This window comes from Rhizophagus irregularis, chromosome 2, assembly GCF_026210795.1.
Source record: "Rhizophagus irregularis chromosome 2, complete sequence".
Taxonomy (NCBI): Eukaryota; Fungi; Glomeromycota; class Glomeromycetes; order Glomerales; family Glomeraceae; genus Rhizophagus; species Rhizophagus irregularis.
In genome coordinates this window covers 2,931,641-2,951,330 of record NC_089430.1, presented here as the reverse complement: position 1 = coordinate 2,951,330, position 19,690 = coordinate 2,931,641, and the positions used below count along the sequence as shown (strand labels likewise).

General features: G+C 28.2%; 4 protein-coding genes across 4 annotated transcripts; 2 read left to right on the top strand and 2 right to left on the bottom strand.

Moving 5' to 3' along the window:
* Positions 1 to 1,944: 1,944 nt before the first annotated feature.
* Positions 1,945 to 3,132, bottom strand: OCT59_011998 (uncharacterized protein; the record flags this gene model as incomplete). Its single annotated transcript, XM_066134160.1, has 3 exons — positions 1,945 to 2,359; positions 2,604 to 2,682; positions 2,754 to 3,132. The coding sequence occupies 3 exons, from the start codon at positions 3,130 to 3,132 to the stop codon at positions 1,945 to 1,947; spliced, it is 873 nt and encodes a 290-aa protein (XP_065989450.1).
* Positions 3,133 to 6,438: 3,306 nt separating this feature from the next.
* OCT59_011997 (uncharacterized protein) lies at positions 6,439 to 7,589 on the top strand (the record flags this gene model as incomplete). The annotated part of the gene is made up of 2 exons (XM_066134159.1): positions 6,439 to 6,934; positions 7,006 to 7,589. The coding sequence occupies 2 exons, from the start codon at positions 6,439 to 6,441 to the stop codon at positions 7,587 to 7,589; spliced, it is 1,080 nt and encodes a 359-aa protein (XP_065989449.1).
* A 679-nt stretch (positions 7,590 to 8,268) lies between these two features.
* Positions 8,269 to 8,892, bottom strand: OCT59_011996 (uncharacterized protein; the record flags this gene model as incomplete). Its single annotated transcript, XM_066134158.1, has 4 exons — positions 8,269 to 8,365; positions 8,543 to 8,593; positions 8,736 to 8,798; positions 8,873 to 8,892. 4 exons carry the CDS (start codon positions 8,890 to 8,892, stop codon positions 8,269 to 8,271), a joined length of 231 nt encoding a protein of 76 aa, XP_065989448.1.
* Positions 8,893 to 9,471: 579 nt separating this feature from the next.
* On the top strand, positions 9,472 to 11,249 carry OCT59_011995 (uncharacterized protein). The gene is made up of 2 exons (XM_066134157.1): positions 9,472 to 9,698; positions 9,794 to 11,249. The coding sequence occupies exon 2, from the start codon at positions 10,057 to 10,059 to the stop codon at positions 10,579 to 10,581; it is 525 nt and encodes a 174-aa protein (XP_065989447.1). The 5' UTR covers positions 9,472 to 9,698; positions 9,794 to 10,056; the 3' UTR covers positions 10,582 to 11,249.
* Positions 11,250 to 19,690: the final 8,441 nt, after the last annotated feature.

Here is a 19,690-nt window from a genome sequence, read left to right as displayed (position 1 = left end):
TTGTGACAACCAGTGATTAAAATTTTTAAATGCTTTATAGCTTTTTAGATTCATCTTGTCAAGACAAATATTTTAATAAAAATTTCATAAATTTTTTACGTCAAATTGATTGAGAAATTGCATTTTGAAAATTTTTATTTATTATATAGATTATAACAAATATAATTGCAAATATAAATTTAACCATAACTTCTTAATTACCTAAAATTAGAAATAATTACTTTGGCTATTGATTTTAAATCAGTTAAACTATGATCCATAAAAGTTTCAAGCTTCAGCTAATAAACTTCTGTAACTTCGACTAAAACTTTAAAGTCTAATATTACCTAATTTACTATAAGATTAGCAAATGATTAGTAAGATGATATAAAGATATTTGTCCTGTTATCTACAGACAAAAATTTAAAGAAAATTTACTAAATAAAGATCTATTACAAAATCTATTGACTTCATTAAAATAATACACTTTACCAGAATAGGTAGTTATAAAAATTAATTATTTTTGAAAGCAAAAAAAAAAAAAAGACTAAACATTTTTACAGATTGAGGATGAAAGAAGTAATAAGATGGAAATATTTTTCAAAATGAAATGAGAAAACAGCTAAAGAAACTTAGTACTAAAACAGTCATTTTAATAGAACTTAAGAAGTATCATAGTATTAAGATGAAAAAGGAAAGGATAGACAACTTTCATAAAAAAAATAAAGATAGAAGTACTAAAAATGGTAAAGATAGAGATTGTAGGGAAAGATATTAGTTATAGTACAAAAATATATTAAATTATATAAACCTTAGATTAATTTTAATAAGTAAATTTAGATACCTATTTTATTTCTAAGAATAATTAATGCTTTTTTGGCAATTTTGTGATTTATATTATATGATCATATGACTGTGTTTTAAATACTTTTGATTTCAGTTTTTTAAAATATTTTCCATTTTTTTTAATAATCATTAGTATACTGTATAACAATGTGTTGAGCAATATGTATACTAATATTGCTGCTGAAATTTATTTAACGATAAAATTCAAAAATCTGAACTCAAAAACTTTATTTTTAATGAAAAAATTGGTAAATCTGAAACTTTCCTAAATTATAATTAGTTTCAGAAAAACATAAAAACAGTTTTAACAATTAAATTTATTATAAAAAATAGTTTTAGATTAAATTTTGACTAAACTAAAATTTTAAAAAAATAGTTTTAGATTAAATTTTGACTAAACTAAAATTTTAAAAAAATAGTTTTGGCAAACATTCTTACTTTCTGGCTGAAAAATTGAGAAGGAGAGAGAGAATAATTTAAACAGCATAACGGAATTTCCCCCTGATTGGCCACAATTTAAATGTTTTGTAAAGACTGTGATTGGCTAGATCCCAAAATGTGCTTTACGCGTGCTCACGTGTTTTACTTATAAACAGGTTTTATTACTTGTTTTATCTAACTTGTCACGGGACTAATTATTAATCTATTAATCATGGTAACGAAAAAAAATTTTGGACCTTGCTCAGTAGAGCATAACAGAAGTCCCATTTTGATCTATTGTTACACAAACTATTTATACAGCGTATACAATAGTATATATATAAGATTTACAATGGTCATATTTGCAACACATGAAGGACGCGACCATATACTCTGAAATTTTATCAGTATATTCTTTAAATACTACTCTAACATAATAACTAATGAGATCTCTAAGATCTCTTAGTTTGCGAAAGTTTACTTAGACAGGACTTTTGCTTATTATTATACCATATGACATTATAGTTGTTTACATACAATTTCACAAAACACAAGCAATAAAATTTAGTAATATCGAACGTATTTGATAATTTACTTGGCAGTTGACATATGATAGGTTTGGTATTATAAATTGTCAATGATTTATTATTTATTATTATATAATACAAAAAGTTTAATTCTTACCTGTTACTACTATTATTACCAGTAATTTATATTATTAATTGCTGCTTCTAATGTAGCAGATACATCTATTTCTTCATCTGCTGTTTCCTCTGATTCTTCCTCTTCCTCTTCATTAATTTCGTCATCTAAATCATCCTGTGTAAGCGTATCTGTTCCTTTTTCAACTCTTTTTAAAAACGAATTTACATTTTCAAAAATACCTTTCTTATAAAAATTTTCACAATAAACACATCTTCTACCGTAACAAACTGGATGATAACCATGACCACAAGCAAGAACTACTCCATTATTGTTCAATGGTAGCCCACAATTATCACATAATCCTGACTTCGGTAAATAGTGACGTATTGCATGCCGTTGGTAGGCTGACGTGTCAACTTCCTTTCCTAAAGTAGCAATGGATGATAACGAAAATGGCCCAGCAGCGAAGCTAACAATTTATTGTTCGATGGTAGCCACTTAATTATCGCATAATCCTGGCTTTGGTAAATAGGACGTACTGTATGCTGTTGGTAGGTGACGCAAGTCAACTTAACCCTTTATAAAGTAGCAAGTTTGTATCCTCTTAATTTTTTTCTTTTTTTCTTGTATTATTGTACAAGGGAGTGCTATTATTTTGGTTATGAAATATATTACGGAAGTAATTAAGTAGGAAGAGACTGGTCTTATCGGACAGGAATTTAAGTGTAGATAGATTGTACGAATAATTGCGAGTTTTGCGAAATGTATCTTTAAAGATAGGATCATGATCCGCTATTTAAATTGTTAGGAATAAGTAACAAATAATATGTAATGAAAAATTAATATTATTATATTTATTATACCAATAACGTAAGCCTGTTTTATAATGGTTTCAGCTGTAGCATTTGAAGATGTATTTGCTCTTATTCGGCTATGAGTGTTTTCAACGTAATAGTCATTAAAACATGGTAAATAATTTTTAATTGCATCAGCAAATGGGTGATGGTTATCTTGCCAATAAAATAAATCTGATAAAAATATAAGAGGCGCTTTATTATAATTTTTTCTTTTCCAACGTAAAGCAAATGTCCAAATACGAAACACAGTTTCCACATATTTTTCAAATGAACCTGAGCGAAATAAAACTGCATATACATTAAGTGTAGCTGGAATAAGATTGTCTAATAAGTCAATTACAGTTCGATATTCAACATCTTTGCATGTTGAACCAAATTTTTGCATAACCTCATTTTTAATTTTAACCCAACCACTTCGCGCAAGTTCCAGAGAAGGTTAATTCTCCAAGGCTTTGGTTTTTTTGCCAGCTTTTTATTTTTGCCAAATACAAAATGAAACATTTGTTCAAAAAAAGAATGATGAATTATCATAACATGTTCTCTACTATTGAGTGAAAGGTGAAGTGGACCTGCATCGGTATAAAAGATTCAATTTCTTTTGGAATAGCAGATTGTAATCCTAATGCATGCAGATGTGTTAATGCTTTTCTGATAAACAGCTGACCCAGCCAATGTTACCAGCAAATAGGTGCAACATAATTATCCAAATATTCTGTTTTTCTACTTATAGTTAAAATCATTTGTAAAGCATTCAAGTAGTCCTGCATTGAATGTAAATGCTGTTCTTTAAAGCCAATTAATTGAAGATCTTTCATTGATCTTTCATCCTTTCGCTCTGCAATAGCATCATCATAACAATGAATAGTTAAAAGTTCAATACGATCAAAAGTATTAGCGTTTTGATATCCTTGTGAAATCCAATATATCTGACGTTCTGTATATGTGATATCAAAGTTTCCAGTATATTTGTTAAGCAAATACCAACAAATTCTTGGTGCTTCAACATTATTTGGATTGTGAACAGATACTCCATTAAATACAATTGGTACTGCAAAGCATTCCATAACAGGTTTTGCTACGCAAGTAGAAAAATGCTTTGCCGTTGATGTTGTCGCTGTATCTGGTCTACGCTTTTCATGAATGTCATGATAATCATCTATGTTATAAATATGCAGGCAATCTCCCTATTACAAATAAAAAAAATCAATTTTACAATACATAAAGCATAAACCACTTTTTTAATAATGTTTACCTTTTCTAAAAAGTGATCTTCAATCTTGGTTATGTGATTCAATTGAATCTTCTTCTGATAGTCCATAACTGTTTTAGCACAAGCTGAATATCCAATACTTGATAATCGTATCAATAGCTTCCCATGTAGCACCTGATGCTACCAAATACAATCCAACTTCTGTCTTGAATTGGTTAACGAATTTGTTACGCAAACCAGCAATTATATAACGTAGGCAACAATTGATTTTTTGGCTTCCTGTTTATTATATTCTGATCGGTCTTTAGGAATAATAGCATTAACCATTGAAGGAAAGAATCCTTTTAATTCGGATTAGCGATCTTCAATCATAAGTTGAAATTGTACTTGGGATCCAATTCCAAACCAGCAGATTCTCGACGTTATTTGTTGAATAATACAGTTGTTAATATTTTGATATTTGATGCGAAAGTGGGATCTCTATACAAAGCTAAAGAGATATAAGTTAACCATTTAAAAAGAAGTCTTTCAGCTAGTAACAATTATTTTGAGATACCTTCTTCTTCATTGCGACTTTCTTCCTACTGCATTCTGGCTTTTTTAACCTTCTTTTTTTATTTCTATTTCTATTAGATTCCACTATTTTGCAATAATGTAAATGGCAAAGTTGTTTTCCTATTTCAAGATAAGGGTATGTTTCTAATGTATTTTCCTTTTGGCATTTCTGGTATGCAAGTTCTGTAATTAAACGAAAACTAACATTTCTATATGTACAATTATCTACTGAGCAGCATAACGGAATTTCCCCCTGATTGGCCACAATTTAAATGTTTTGTAAAGACTGTGATTGGCTAGATCCCAAAATGTGCTTTACGCGTGCTCACGTGTTTTACTTATAAACAGGTTTTATTACTTGTTTTATCTAACTTGTCACGGGACTAATTATTAATCTATTAATCATGGTAACGAAAAAAAATTTTGGACCTTGCTCAGTAGATAATTGTACATATAGAAATGTTAGTTTTCGTTTAATTACAGAACTTGCATACCAGAAATGCCAAAAGGAAAATACATTAGAAACATACCCTTATCTTGAAATAGGAAAACAACTTTGCCATTTACATTATTGCAAAATAGTGGAATCTAATAGAAATAGAAATAAAAAAGAAGGTTAAAAAGCCAAGAATGCAGTAGGAAGAAAGTCACAAATGAAGAAGAAGGTATCTCAAAATAATTGTTACTAGCTGAAAGACTTCTTTTTAAATGGTTAACTTATATCTCTTTAGCTTTGTATAGAGATCCCACTTTCGCATCAAATATCAAAATATTAACAACTGTATTATTCAACAAATAACGTCGAGAATCTGCTGGTTTGGAATTGGATCCAGTACAATTTCAACTTATGATTGAAGATGCTAATCCCGAATTAAAAGGATTCTTTCCTTCAATGGTTAATGCTATTATTCCTAAAGACCGATCAGAATATAATAAACAGGAAGCCAAAAAATCAATTGTTGCTCTATGTTATATAATTGCTGGTTTGCGTAACAAATTCGTTAACCAATTCAAGACAGAAGTTGGATTGTATTTGGTAGCATCAGGTGCTACATGGGAAGCTATTGATACATTATCAAGTATTGGATATTCAGCTTGTGCTAAAACAGTTATGGACTATCAGAAGAAGATTCAATTGAATCACATAACCAAGATTGAAGATCACTTTTTGGAAAAGGTAAACATTATTAAAAAAGTGGTTTATGCTTTATGTATTGTAAAATTGATTTTTTTTATTTGTAATAGGGAGATTGCCTGCATATTTATAACATAGATGATTATCAGCGACATTCATGAAAAGCGTAGACCAGATACAGTGACAACATCAACGGCAAAGCATTTTTCTACTTGCGTAGCAAAACCTGTTATGGAATGCTTTGCAGTACCAATTGTATTTAATGGAGTATCTGTTCACAATCCAAATAATGTTCAAGCACCAAGAATTTGTTGGTATTTAGCAACAAATATACTGGAAACTTTGATATCACATATACAGAACGTCAGATATATTGGATTTCACAAGGATATCAAAACGCTAATACTTTTGATCGTATTGAACTTTTAACTATTCATTGTTATGATGATGCTATTGCAGAGCGAAAGGATGAAAGATCAATGAAAGATCTTCAATTAATTGGCTTTAAAGAACAGCATTTACATTCAATGCAGGACTACTTGAATGCTTTACAAATGATTTTAACTATAAGTAGAAAAACAGAATATTTGGATAATTATGTTGCACCTATTGTTGCAGATTGGCCAGGTCAGCTGTTTATCAGAAAAGCATTAACACATCTGCATGCATTAGGATTACAATCTGCTATTCCAAAAGAAATTGAATCTTTTATACCGATGCTAGGTCCACTTCACCTTTCACTCAATAGTAGAGAACATGTTATGATAATTCATCATTCTTTTTTTGAACAAATGTTTCATTTTGTATTTGGCAAAAATAAAAAGCTGGCAAAAAAACCAAAGCCTTGGAGAATTAACCTTCTCTTGGAACTTGCGCGAAGTGGTTGGGTTAAAATTAAAAATGAGGTTATGCAAAAATTTGGTTCAACATGCAAAGATGTTGAATATCGAACTGTAATTGACTTATTAGACAATCTTATTCCAGCTACACTTGATGTATATGCAGTTTTATTTCGCTCAGGTTCATTTGAAGAATATGTGGAAACTGTGTTTCGTATTTGGACATTTGCTTTACGTTGGAAAAGAAAAAATTATAATAAAGCGCCTCTTATATTTTTATCAGATTTATTTTATTGGCAAGATAACCATCACCCATTTGCTGATGCAATTAAAAATTATTTACCATGTTTTAATGACTATTACGTTGAAAACACTCATAGCCGAATAAGAGCAAATACATCTTCAAATGCTACAGCTGAAACCATTATAAAACAGGCTTATGTTATTGGTATAATAAATATAATAATATTAATTTTTCATTACATATTATTTGTTACTTATTCCTAACAATTTAAATAGCGGATCATGATCCTATCTTTAAAGATACATTTCGCAAAACTCGCAATTATTCGTACAATCTATCTACACTTAAATTCCTGTCTGATAAGACCAGTCTCTTCCTACTTAATTACTTCCGTAATATATTTCATAACCAAAATAATAGCACTCCCTTGTACAATAATACAAGAAAAAAAGAAAAAAAATTAAGAGGATACAAACTTGCTACTTTAGGAAAGGAAGTTGACTTGCGTCACCTACCAACAGCATACAGTACGTCCTATTTACCAAAGTCAGGATTATGTGATAATTGTGGGCTACCATTGAACAATAATGGAGTAGTTTTTGCTTGTGGTCATGGTTATCATCCAGTTTGTTACGGTAGAAGATGTGTTTATTGTGAAAATTTTTATAAGAAAGGTATTTTTGAAAATGTAAATTCGTTTTTAAAAAGAGTTGAAAAAGGAACAGATACGCTTACACAGGATGATTTAGATGACGAAATTAATGAAGAGGAAGAGGAAGAATCAGAGGAAACAGCAGATGAAGAAATAGATGTATCTGCTACATTAGAAGCAGCAATTAATAATATAAATTACTGGTAATAATAGTAGTAAGAATTAAACTTTTTGTATTATATAATAATAAATAATAAATCATTGACAATTTATAATACCAAACCTATCATATGTCAACTGCCAAGTAAATTATCAAATACGTTCGATATTACTAAATTTTATTGCTTGTGTTTTGTGAAATTGTATGAAACAACTATAATGTCATATGGTATAATAATAAGCAAAAGTCCTGTCTAAGTAAACTTTCGCAAACTAAGAGATCTTAGAGATCTCATTAGTTATTATGTTAGAGTAGTATTTAAAGAATATACTGATAAAATTTCAGAGTATATGGTCGCGTCCTTCATGTGTTGCAAATATGACCATTGTAAATCTTATATATATACTATTGTATACGCTGTATAAATAGTTTGTGTAACAATAGATCAAAATGGGACTTCTGTTATGCTAATTTAAACAAACATGATATTTAAACATATTAAAATTCCAGAAGTTTTCAGTAAAATTAGAAATATTCAGTATCAAATTTCAGAAAAAAGAGAAGGTGCTTTAAACATGTAAACATATTGTGTTTAAATTATTTTAAAATTTTCAAAAATAGAGAGAGAGGGAGAACATTAAACTAAAAATTAATTTGGAATAACCTAATTTCCTTACTGCAAAAATATCACTATTGCAATAGTTCCATTAATAGTTTCATTAATTATCACACTATGAATGTTTCAATTTCTGTAAAATTCACATGAATCTGTCTGCAAAACCATCCTTTTTTTCTATTTTCGTGTAATTCTGTAATTATTGCCCTAGTATAAAGAATGCCTTTGATTAGTATTTTTTACATTTTATACATCAGCAATAATTTGTTTGACCTCCTATCTGCTAGGTCAATCCAAAACCTTAAATATCAAAGTTTTGAATATTAGACAATCTCAAAAGATTATTTTCTGCCTACTTTTCTAACAAAAAGAATTTATACTCACTTTCCTATAATTGTTAAGCAGTTTTGCTTTTTCTGCTTAACATTGGTTTTGCTAGCATAGATAGAAGTTGATAAGAGTGATGGATCATTACCTTTATTTAAATTACCATTGTTTTGGATCACAGGATAGGAATAGAAAATTTCAGTATTCTTGAATAATATTACTTAGTCAAAAATAAAGACTGGTAAATTACCTTTTGTTTTTAGAATGTATTTTTGCAACTAAAGCAAATATTCCTCTTCTTTTTGCACATAGACTATTTTTTTTCTATATGTGAGTCTAGATCATAAATCAATATAAACTAAACCTTTTTAATAAGCATCAACCAACCTCATAAATGGATTTGCCATATTTTCCATTGAATATTTGTTCATACATCATTCCATAAGTACCTTAGTTTCAGAAAGCTGAATTATATGGAATTCTGTACTGAAATGGTGAAATGACAAAGCAGTGTCTTATTATTGACATTCACCTCCTTATTTTTGGCAATCTGGTTAGCAATAACACAAATAGGTTATAATACCAATTTTTGCTTAACTATCTAACCTAGTGAGCAAAGGCTGTCAAACATGTCTCCCATAATGGAAAATCACGTTAAAAATCCAATCAATGTAATGCCTTAAACTCCATAAATCTGAAGTTAAGTAACTGTATACCATAACCGAATTTATTACACAATCTTCTGCGAGTTTCATATTGAAAAAGTATGACTTTTGAAGTAACTTGTTAATTAAAAAAATGACATAAAAATGTTTATTTTTGTTGCATGAAAATTAATGAAAATTAATGCTGATTTTATTTTATGTGAAGCTGGCAGGATCGTCAAGAAAATTAATGCTGAATATGCTGAACCTCGTGATTTATGATTGTCGGTGAACTCACGTGACTTACTTTTTTGATATTCTACACTTTTACGTTTCAAAGTGATATTTCCTTTTTCCTTTTTTTTCCCTTGGTGCTCCGCCCGAGTGTCTCTTCGTGTTTCTTCGTCATTTTCTCCACCAAGGTGGCTTCGTGCGGCAAACTTCTGGGAACGTCAAATCTATTCATGTACAGACCAAGTGGCGGTGGCAAACTGAGTTCACTTCCTTCAGACGTTCCATGTGCGACCGAATTGGCGGTGGACGTTTGGCTTTTCCAGAAAAACAAAAAAGTAAAAAAAAATGGATGTAATATATTTTTATTTTATTGTACAAAACAGATAAAGAATTCACTAACCAGAGCCTCGCCTTTTTATATGATTTGTAGTGGGTCTAATCGATTTTGGAAGGGAAAATTACGTTAACTTGATCTTTAAAGAACTTTACGCGAGTTAGTTATTAATACAAGAATATGCAATTGTTCCTGTGATATAATGACGTACCACGAAATATTATTACTTATGCAGTATACACTGCCAAAAACGGAATAAAAGATTTACTACTTACTTTAGACAACAATGAGTAAATGACTATATTTATAATTTTATACGGTAATATCATTTTGACTAGAAAAGTCTCTTCACGAAAAAAATGGGACAGACACATCCAAAGCCAGAAACACATCCCAAGCCCAATAGTGATAAATCTAAAAATGATTTGTTCACTGATCTGCCACCAGCTCCACGAGCGTATACTGATAATTTTTGGAGAAAAGAAAACGATGCTGACAGGTTTTGTAAACGTACTATTGAGGTACTTAACCAATTTCGTCAGCTTGAACTTGAATCACTAGAGTCGGATGATGAAAAGGAATCAAAAATTGAGGAACTTTGTGCGAAGTATCCTTATGCTTATATTCCATTAGATGTTGATAAAGATGGTTATGTGCGAGGATTTAATCTCTATGGATCAATATCAACTTATATTTATGGAGAAGAATTAAAAGAATATGGGGAGACCTTAATTGTTTGTATTGGTTTAGAAGACACTAATGCAATGATATACTTGGGTGGTAGTGGTAAATTGTACATGTCTTATCGTTATGAACCGCTAAAATTTTTGTATAATTACAAAGATATAGGCGTAAAAAGCTCTGATGTGTTTCAAAATTACTGAAATATATTTTGAAACATAATTTTGCTTCTTATCAATACTCAAAGTAGAATTAGTAGATCATAATTGTATCTCAAAAGTATAATCCACTTTTTAAAAGTAGAGACTAGTAAGACATAATGCTTATTTTTTTTTTTCTTATTATCTTTCAAAAAGCATGATTCTTTTCTTTTTCATGAATTATTAATTGCTTCTGATTCTTTCATTTTTCTATGAAGCTCTAACTATAAATACCATCATTATTAAAAATTGATATTGCTATTATAACAATTGTAGTATAGTGAAGTGGGTTGGTTTCTTTTTATTGCTGTTTTGCAAAATGGTGCGATTTTCACCATATAAAAAATTTGCGAATTTTCATATAAGTTTTTAAACTGGTTTTTTCCTTCAAATAAGTAATAATGAATATTCTTTCAAAATCAAATTATATTAACATTAAAACTTATTAAAATAATTTTAGATTGAAATGGAAAAAAGTTTAAGTGAAGATTTAAGATGGTGAATTATTTACTGTCAGGCTGAAGGTTTTACACAGAAAGAATTTGCTAAAAGATGTATATTAGTAAAGCTACTGTTAACAAAATCTGTAGAATTTTTAAAAAGTGGGAATATGTAAGAAATCCATTTACTGGTAGAATAAAAGGAAATAATTGATTATTTTTTTGATAGATAATCATAATTGAAATTTTATTTATTTGTGATTGTTGAAAAGAAGTATCACCTGTTACTGGAGGAGAAATTACAATAATTAATAATATTTTAACATCTTGGTTAATTTGGCTATTACATGAAAAACAAAGTATAAAATTTGTTTGATTACCACATAGTAAAGTATTTTTTTGTTTTTCATGTACTTGTTCAGGTTTTTAAACTAAATTTTAAAAATATATCACTTTAAAATGATTATATTAGGAAATTTTTTAGGGCATTGAATGTGTTAACAAATATTAGGTTAAAAAGTATTACAAACCTCAATTGACACCATTTAAAAATACGTTGTACAACTCAATTTAAGTGTTGAGCAATGAAAATAACACCATTTAACAACATATTTTAAGTATAAAAAAATGCATAAATTAATATAATTTTATATAAAGCATTATGTTTTATTAATATTATTTAATTACTGTATTTACAAATTGTATTTATCACTATTACTGTAACTATCTAATGTAAATTATGTATAAAATTAATAAAATAAAATAAAAAAGTTATCTAATGAAATTTTATGTAAAGAGCCATTCAAGAACCTACAAAATAAAAATAAAATATTAATAAATATTTCATTAAAAAATGTAAAGAAAACTTACCTGAAATCCTCATTTACTTTACTTTTGAAATATCCCAAAAAAACCTATGGCTGAAATCTAAAAAAGAAAAATAAAATGTTAATTATTAATATTTCATTCAAAAAATAAAAAAAATCAAAGAACTTTTACCTTTGAAATATGAAAAATGATTATATAAACTTATAAAAAAAAATAAATAAATATTAATAAATGTTTCATTTATAGTCCACTACCTTTATTATTATTGTCAATTCTTGTTCTTCTATCTAATACTTTTTAAAATTACAACAGGATTTAAAATGCATGATTTTTTTTTAATCAAAGAAGAATTAACTTTTTTTACAATTTGGACATAATTTTGCATATAAAAATATGCCGAAATTAAGTTATTTTTTATTTTTTTCTACTTGCTTTTTTCTTTTTAAATTTCTTTTAATTCAAAATCTTTAGAATTTTTAGAATATTCAGATTTTTATTTGATTTCTAGTTCCACATTTTTAATATTATTTGAAGGAACAAATACATCTATAGGTTTTGCATCATTTAATGAAGCACAATTCTGAGAATTTTCATTAAACAGCTCTTGTTTAATATGTGGTTACTTTTATAAAGAATTATATGTGTTTATAAGTATATATTGCATCACCTGAAGATGTATAATTTTGAAAATTTTTGTTAGCTGGTTCTTGTTTAATTTTCAGTTTTAATAATACTTTATTTACAATTTCATTTAAAGATACAACTGTATTTATAGACATTGCATTTTTAAAATCCAGTTCATCTAGCAGGACCTGAATAATACTAATATAACTTACAAGTAAACTTTAAATACTGAAATAAAAATATATTTTATGACATAACTCTGTCAATATTAAAGCTAGAAATGCAATTTTACTATCATTAGAATCTTCTTATCAAGACGAATCCAATGATATTAAAATTGAATTACTGGTTATATTAAAAATAGGAGTATGTAGGATAACGAAATTTTGAAAATATCCCTATAATATACAACTTTTGAAAAATTTTAATATAAACTCTATGCAAATTCAAATATGAGTTGTATCAATATTATTCAGGTCCTCGTCTAGCTGGCATTTTTACAAAAAATACAAAAAAGAAATAAACTATTAATATTAACATATGGGCTGATTTGTCTACTCTGTATTAAAAGGAGTTATTGATTGATTTTCACAATTTTTGTTACTTAAAATTGTTTTGTAATACCAAAAAATCATCTGATTAATGATCACTTGACTAAATAATAAGTTGACCAAAAATTTACATTTGTAAAACTTAAATTATTAAATGTAAAAGAGCTATAAAAAAACCTATTTCACTAATAAAAAACCCATTTCTCATATATGTTGTGCCTCAGATTGATTCTTACCTCAGATTAAAACTACCAATAGGATGTGACGAATTATGTATATACACGTGATGATCTACATAGTAAAATTACCATATATGTAATGCACGTGATCAGTTTTAATCTGAGGCAAGAATCAATCTAAGGCACAACATATAAATGGAATTTTTAACATATATTATTAAAAAGTAAGTATATTTTAATAAAATATAAAGTAAAATAAAAATTTACAAAAATTATAAACCACACCGCGGTGTTCAACACCACATCGTATTATCACGTGATTTATTTCAGTATTTGTTTACCAGTTACACCAGTTACATCAGACACGACCTGTCGACCAGTTACATCGTGTTACATCATTTTTATTTGTTTGGTAGTTTTTTATCCTGATATCCGTGTCGGACTATCGGTTTTATTTTATCCGTTATTCTAATATAACTAATATGACTTCCCACAATATTTCCACACCATTTCATATTGAAGAAAACGTACATGACCATACTAATGACTTTGAAATTCTAAAAGATACTTCTGATGATACACAAACAATTATTTCAAGCGAAAAAGAAGTTTTAAATGAGTTTTTTGAGGATGACTATGAAGAAATTGAAAACCTTGAGCCACTTTATCCTATTACACTTGAAATGACGTTCACAAACTGGAAAAAACTTGACGAGTAAGTTTACTGGAAATTATTTTTCGTACTTTGTTATCATTGCACATTTATTCTTTTTAATAATATGATATTAAAAAAATTTTTTTTTATTTTACCATTTAAGATTCCTTGAAAATCATGGGTTGGAACGGGGTTTTGCATTCACAATTACTCATAGTGATAAAGATAAAGAAGATGGTTTTCCTCGGCGTCGTATTTATGCATGTTCAAAAGGCCGATCATACAATCAGCAAAAAAATGCACATACAGATGAAAATCGTAATAGAGGACATCACACAACTGACTGCAAATTTCATGTTAATGCTTATCGCCGAAAAAAAGACAATCTTATCCATATTACAAAAATTGATGGCGAACATAATCATGATTTAGTGGATAATATTAGGATGGTTACACCTCACTTTCGCAAGCTTACTCCAGAAATGTATGACGATGTTGCACTTTTTGCTGCCTGTGGAGTGCGTGCTGGTACAATTATTGAAGTATTACAGCACAAGTATCCAGAAAAATATATTCATGCACGTAATATTTACAATTTGGTTCAAACACTTCGACATCAAAATCAGACTACAAGTGATGCCGGTTCAATGTATCTTGCACTTATGAACCAACAACAAGAAAATCCAACATTTCATGTTGATGCACGTTTTGAAGGTCATGATAATCATCTTGTTGGACTCTGTTGGATGAGTCCAAATCAACAAGAACTATGGGCTCATTTTCATGATGTTATTTTGCTTGATACGACAGCAAAAACTAACCGTTTTTCTATGATTTTGTGTGTTGTAATATTGGTAGATAATCACAATCGTTCCCGTCTTGCTGCAACTGCCATAGTTTCAGATGAAACAAAAGATACTTTTTCATGGTTATTTGCAAGTATTTCCAAAGCAACAGGAGGATTAGCACCATCATTACTTTATACTGATGCAGATCCCGCGATGATTGCAGCAGCAAGAAGCTCTTGGCCAGCAACAAAGCATCATTTTTGTTTATTTCATATTAGAAAAAACTTGGAGAAGCATTTTCTAAGTAAATATCATGGTGAAAAGTGGAAGAAATTTTTTGCAACCTTTTGTTCTACACGTAATAGTCGGGTTGAATCAATTTTTGAAGAGAGATGGACTACATTATTAAATGAATATCCTGATGCAAAAAATTATTTGCAACGCCAGCTTTATCCTTGCAGAGAAGCCTGGGCATTATGCTTCACCCATCGTGCATTTAATGCTGGAATTCAGAGTACACAACGTGTGGAGTCATACAATGGTATTATAAAAAATAATGTTAGTGGATCATCATCCCTTATAGAACTTGAGCGTACAATTGAAAGGTTATTAGAAAAAGAGAGCCGGTATGTTAGATTAAATGAAACTATTGGTAAACTTCCTGTAAGCCAAGAAGAAGATTACCATAATCATTATTTTAAAGAAGTTGATGTATTGTGTCAGCAATTCTTAACGCCAGCAGTCCTTAAACTTCAAAGACATGAAATGAACCGCAGTATGCATTACCGATGTCATATAGCTAACTTGGAAAATGAACTTCAAAAACAGGTATGAATCAATGTTTATCTCATTATTATTTTCACCATGACATACAAATTTAATTATTTTGTTTTTTTATAGGAAACTGCTGAATCACCAACAGGCATGTTTTCTGAAGACATGTTTGATGCATGTGTTATAGAACTTGCACAATTGATTGCAGATTTGGATCTAACCAGAATAAATGAACTTTGGCGTGTTTCTTCCATCAATAAAAAAAGCAAGCATTTTATTGTACTTTATGACAATACTATGCATCTGTGCACATGCCTGACATTAATAAGCCATGGCCTTGTATGTCGCCATTTTTTTGCAGTAATGCTTGTTTCTTCAATTTCTAAATTTCATATTGGACTTATACCGCGGCGCTGGTATACAAATGCAAAAGTTATGGAGATGGATTTGATATTTTTACACACACCAGCAATTTCAGTAATATCAGACAATGAATTTGGTACGGTAGAATATATGGTTGAAGTGGATCTTTCCCACTTAGAGAACATTCGTGGACACCATATTTTTACCAAGGAAATTTGCCAAGAAATGACACGAAAACAACAATGGGGAAAAACTTTTGGAATAATGAAAAAAACACTTGATTTAGCAATTGAAACAGGTAGAATAGAGGAACTTTATGAATTGCATGAAAATCTTGCTAAGGAACTGGAATCTGAAATGGTTCAAATTGTACAAGGTGATCATAATACAGAATTTGCTCAAACTATCAGCAATCCTGTTAGAATTATAACAAAAGGCCGAAAGCCTAAAAATATGAGTGGGAATAAAGGTAAAAGAAAGCAAATACATGAATCTACCAATAATAAAGAGAACAATATTGCTGAAGAATTATCACATAAAAAGCTTCGAAAAGCACTTAATACAGGTATATACTAGGTCTTTATATTTATTTTGTGAATTCACATCCTATTAACCTTTTTTTTGTTTAGTGGATGAGGAATTAAACGTGAATGTAGATGGTGAAAGTAGTAAAAGCAAGTCAAGGCGATGTGGGACTTGTAATCAAATAGGGCATAATATGCGAACCTGCCCAAAAAAAAATTAAAATTTCTGAAGTCTACGGCTTATTATAATCTATAATTCTTAGTTTTATTTGCAAACTTTAATAAATTTATATTTTTCAAATAAAATTTTCTCTAAAAAAAAAAACTTTTCGTAATGATTACAATAATTTTAACCAAAATATAAAATACACCATAACTTTAATTTAAAAAAAAATTTCGCACTTACTAAAATAAATTTTGAAAAAAAAAACTGGTGCCAGACACCAGTGGTGTTGGGCACCAGTGGTGTGGTTTAGTAACGTCGAAAATTTATATAGCCTTAGTAGCTATAAATGTTTATAAATGTATAATAAAAATATCATATAAAAGATGGTATCAAAATAAATATTTTCAAACAATAAAAATAATTATTTTATGTCAGAGTTTGTATTACCATCTTTAAATGCAAATATATCAAGATTCACTGATCCGTTTTCTATAATTTTAGGCTCGTTGGAAAGCCCCTATTCTGGACTTTATAGGCGAAAAAAGAGCTCACCAATTGAATCATTAGATCTGGAGATATTTACGTTTAAAGTTGAGGTATGAACTTTTTAACATGCTTAAATGCAAATATCTTAAGATCCACTGATCCATTTTTTATAAATTTAGGCTCTTTGAAAAGCCTTTGATCTGGTCTATATGAATGAAAAAAGAGCTTGCCAATTGGATCACTGGATCTGAAGATATTTACGTTTTAAGTTGAGATACAAATTTTTAACATATATAGTAAGTGCTAAGAATTATATTATTGCTGTTTTCTAATTACTGTGATCTAACATTATTTAATAAAAAAAAAAAATTTTTGAGAAAATATGTGAAAATAAAAATTTTATTGCATTTTCAAATAAAGGAAATTTGATTATAAGCTAAAATTATAATTTTAAGAAAAAATTTTCAATCTTTAAATAAGTTTGCTTATAAATAACTTTTTAAAAAATGATTTGTTATACAAAATTTAAAAAGTTACTTATAAGTAAACTTATTTAAAAATTGAAAATTTTTTCTTAAAATTGTAATTTTCAGCTTATAATCATACCTCCTTTATTTGAAAATACAATAAAATTTTTATTTTTACATATTTTTTCAAAAATTTTTTTTTTTATTAAATAATGCTAGATCACAGTAATTAGAAAACAGCAATAATTTAAAAGAAATATTTACCAAATTATAGTATAATAACATTAAATAAAAATTTTTTAATACTCATTTCTAATTTACTATATATTATATAGTATTTTGTATAATAAAAATGTAATAAAATTAATATTTTAATTAAAGGTAAACAAATCAGCCCATATGATGTATTTTTTATATTAAATTAATAAAAAAATACTATATATCCATTAAAAAACATTACAAATACCAATTAGTATATACTGATATAAATTTATTAACCATGTTATAATGATCAATATATTAAAAGTTTTTGGAAAATAGAGATTAATATAGAAAATAAAAAAAAGTTATACAGATTCATTAGTTTTTTGGTTTTTATACAGTCAAAACTATAAAAAAAAATGTAAATGAAAAGCTTATAAAATAATATATATAAATTATATATAAAACATAACTAAAGAAGATTATACCTTAAAGATAAAAAACAATTGGATTAGAGGATAATGTTATAACTACTAACATAGACTAAACTTGGATTATTTATGAGAAGAAAAAAAATCTTTCAATTGAAAATATTGAACACCTATAGATGATAATAAAAGAAGATTTATACTTTCTAGTCTAATGATAGCGATATCTATACTAAAGTTCTGAACAGGTCAATTCAGTTCAGTTTTTTTGTGGTTTAGGTAGAACCAAAAACTGAAGTGGAACTGAATCGAAACTGTCCGATTCAGTTCAGTTCTATTTAATTTTAAGAAAAAATGTGAAAAAATGAATACACACACATTTAGTGATTATGCTATAGCTTATTAGAATTCTCTCACTGAGATGTGTTGAATGGTGGTAAAATCATGTCTTTAGCATTGATAAATCGTTCAATAATTTATAGTAAGTGTATTTTAAACAATTCGCATTAGCAAATGATCTATTGATGCTAGAGACATAGATTTGCTATTATTTGATGTGTCTCAGCGAGATAAATCTAATGAACTATAATTTGTCTTTTTATGATCACTTGATGGTAAATAAATTAACATTTTGCATTTTTTTCTAAATTTTTAAACGTTAAAAATCAAAATGCTGATACAAGTGATTAAACGCAATTCAGTGATTGTATAAAGATGAGCTATAGCCCATTGGAATCCTCACACTGAAATGCATCAAATGGTGGTGATAGATCGCTCACTAATCCATGGTGAGTATCTTTTAAAAAATTTGTATTAGCAAATGATCTATTGATGCTAAAAGCATAAATTTACTACCATTTAACTCGTCTCAGTAAGATAAATCTAATAAGCTAAAATTTGTCCTTGTGTGATCAATAAATAGCATTTAATTGCTAAAGATGGCCCCAAATCCGAAATATTTCAGATTTGCCGATATTTTGAAACTGTAACTGTAATTCCAGCTAAATCTGAAATTCCGAAATCTGAAATTCCAGCTGAAATGCTGAAATTAAATATATAAATTTGGCCAGAATTATGCACTTAATTCCGGCATGAATTATGGAATTTCCTAAAATGGAAATCGATGTTACACAAGATTCCATATTTGTTCCTGCCAAAATCGATTTTTGTGGAATGGCTATCGTCAAATATAGAAATGATTGATGTATCCGTTTTTACCAGAATTACGATTTTTGGCTGGAATTATGAAATTATGAATTAATTTTGGAAAAATTTCGGATTTCAGATTTAGAATTTTGGATTTCAGATTTTTACCAAATCAATTTCAGGGCCATCCTTATTAATTGCTCATATCAGCATTTTAATTTTTAACGTTTAAAAATTTAAAAAATGCGAAACGTAAATTTATCTACTATCCAATGATTATAAAAAGACAAATTATAGCTCATTAAATTTATCTCACTGAAATGAGTTGAATGGTGGTAAATTTATGTTTCTAGCATTAATGGATCATTTGCTAATATGAATTGTTTAAGAAATACTTACCATGTATTATTGAGTAATCTACCAATGCTAGAAATATGATTTTATCACTATTCGACGCATCTCAGTGAGAGGAATCCAATGAGCTATAGTTCG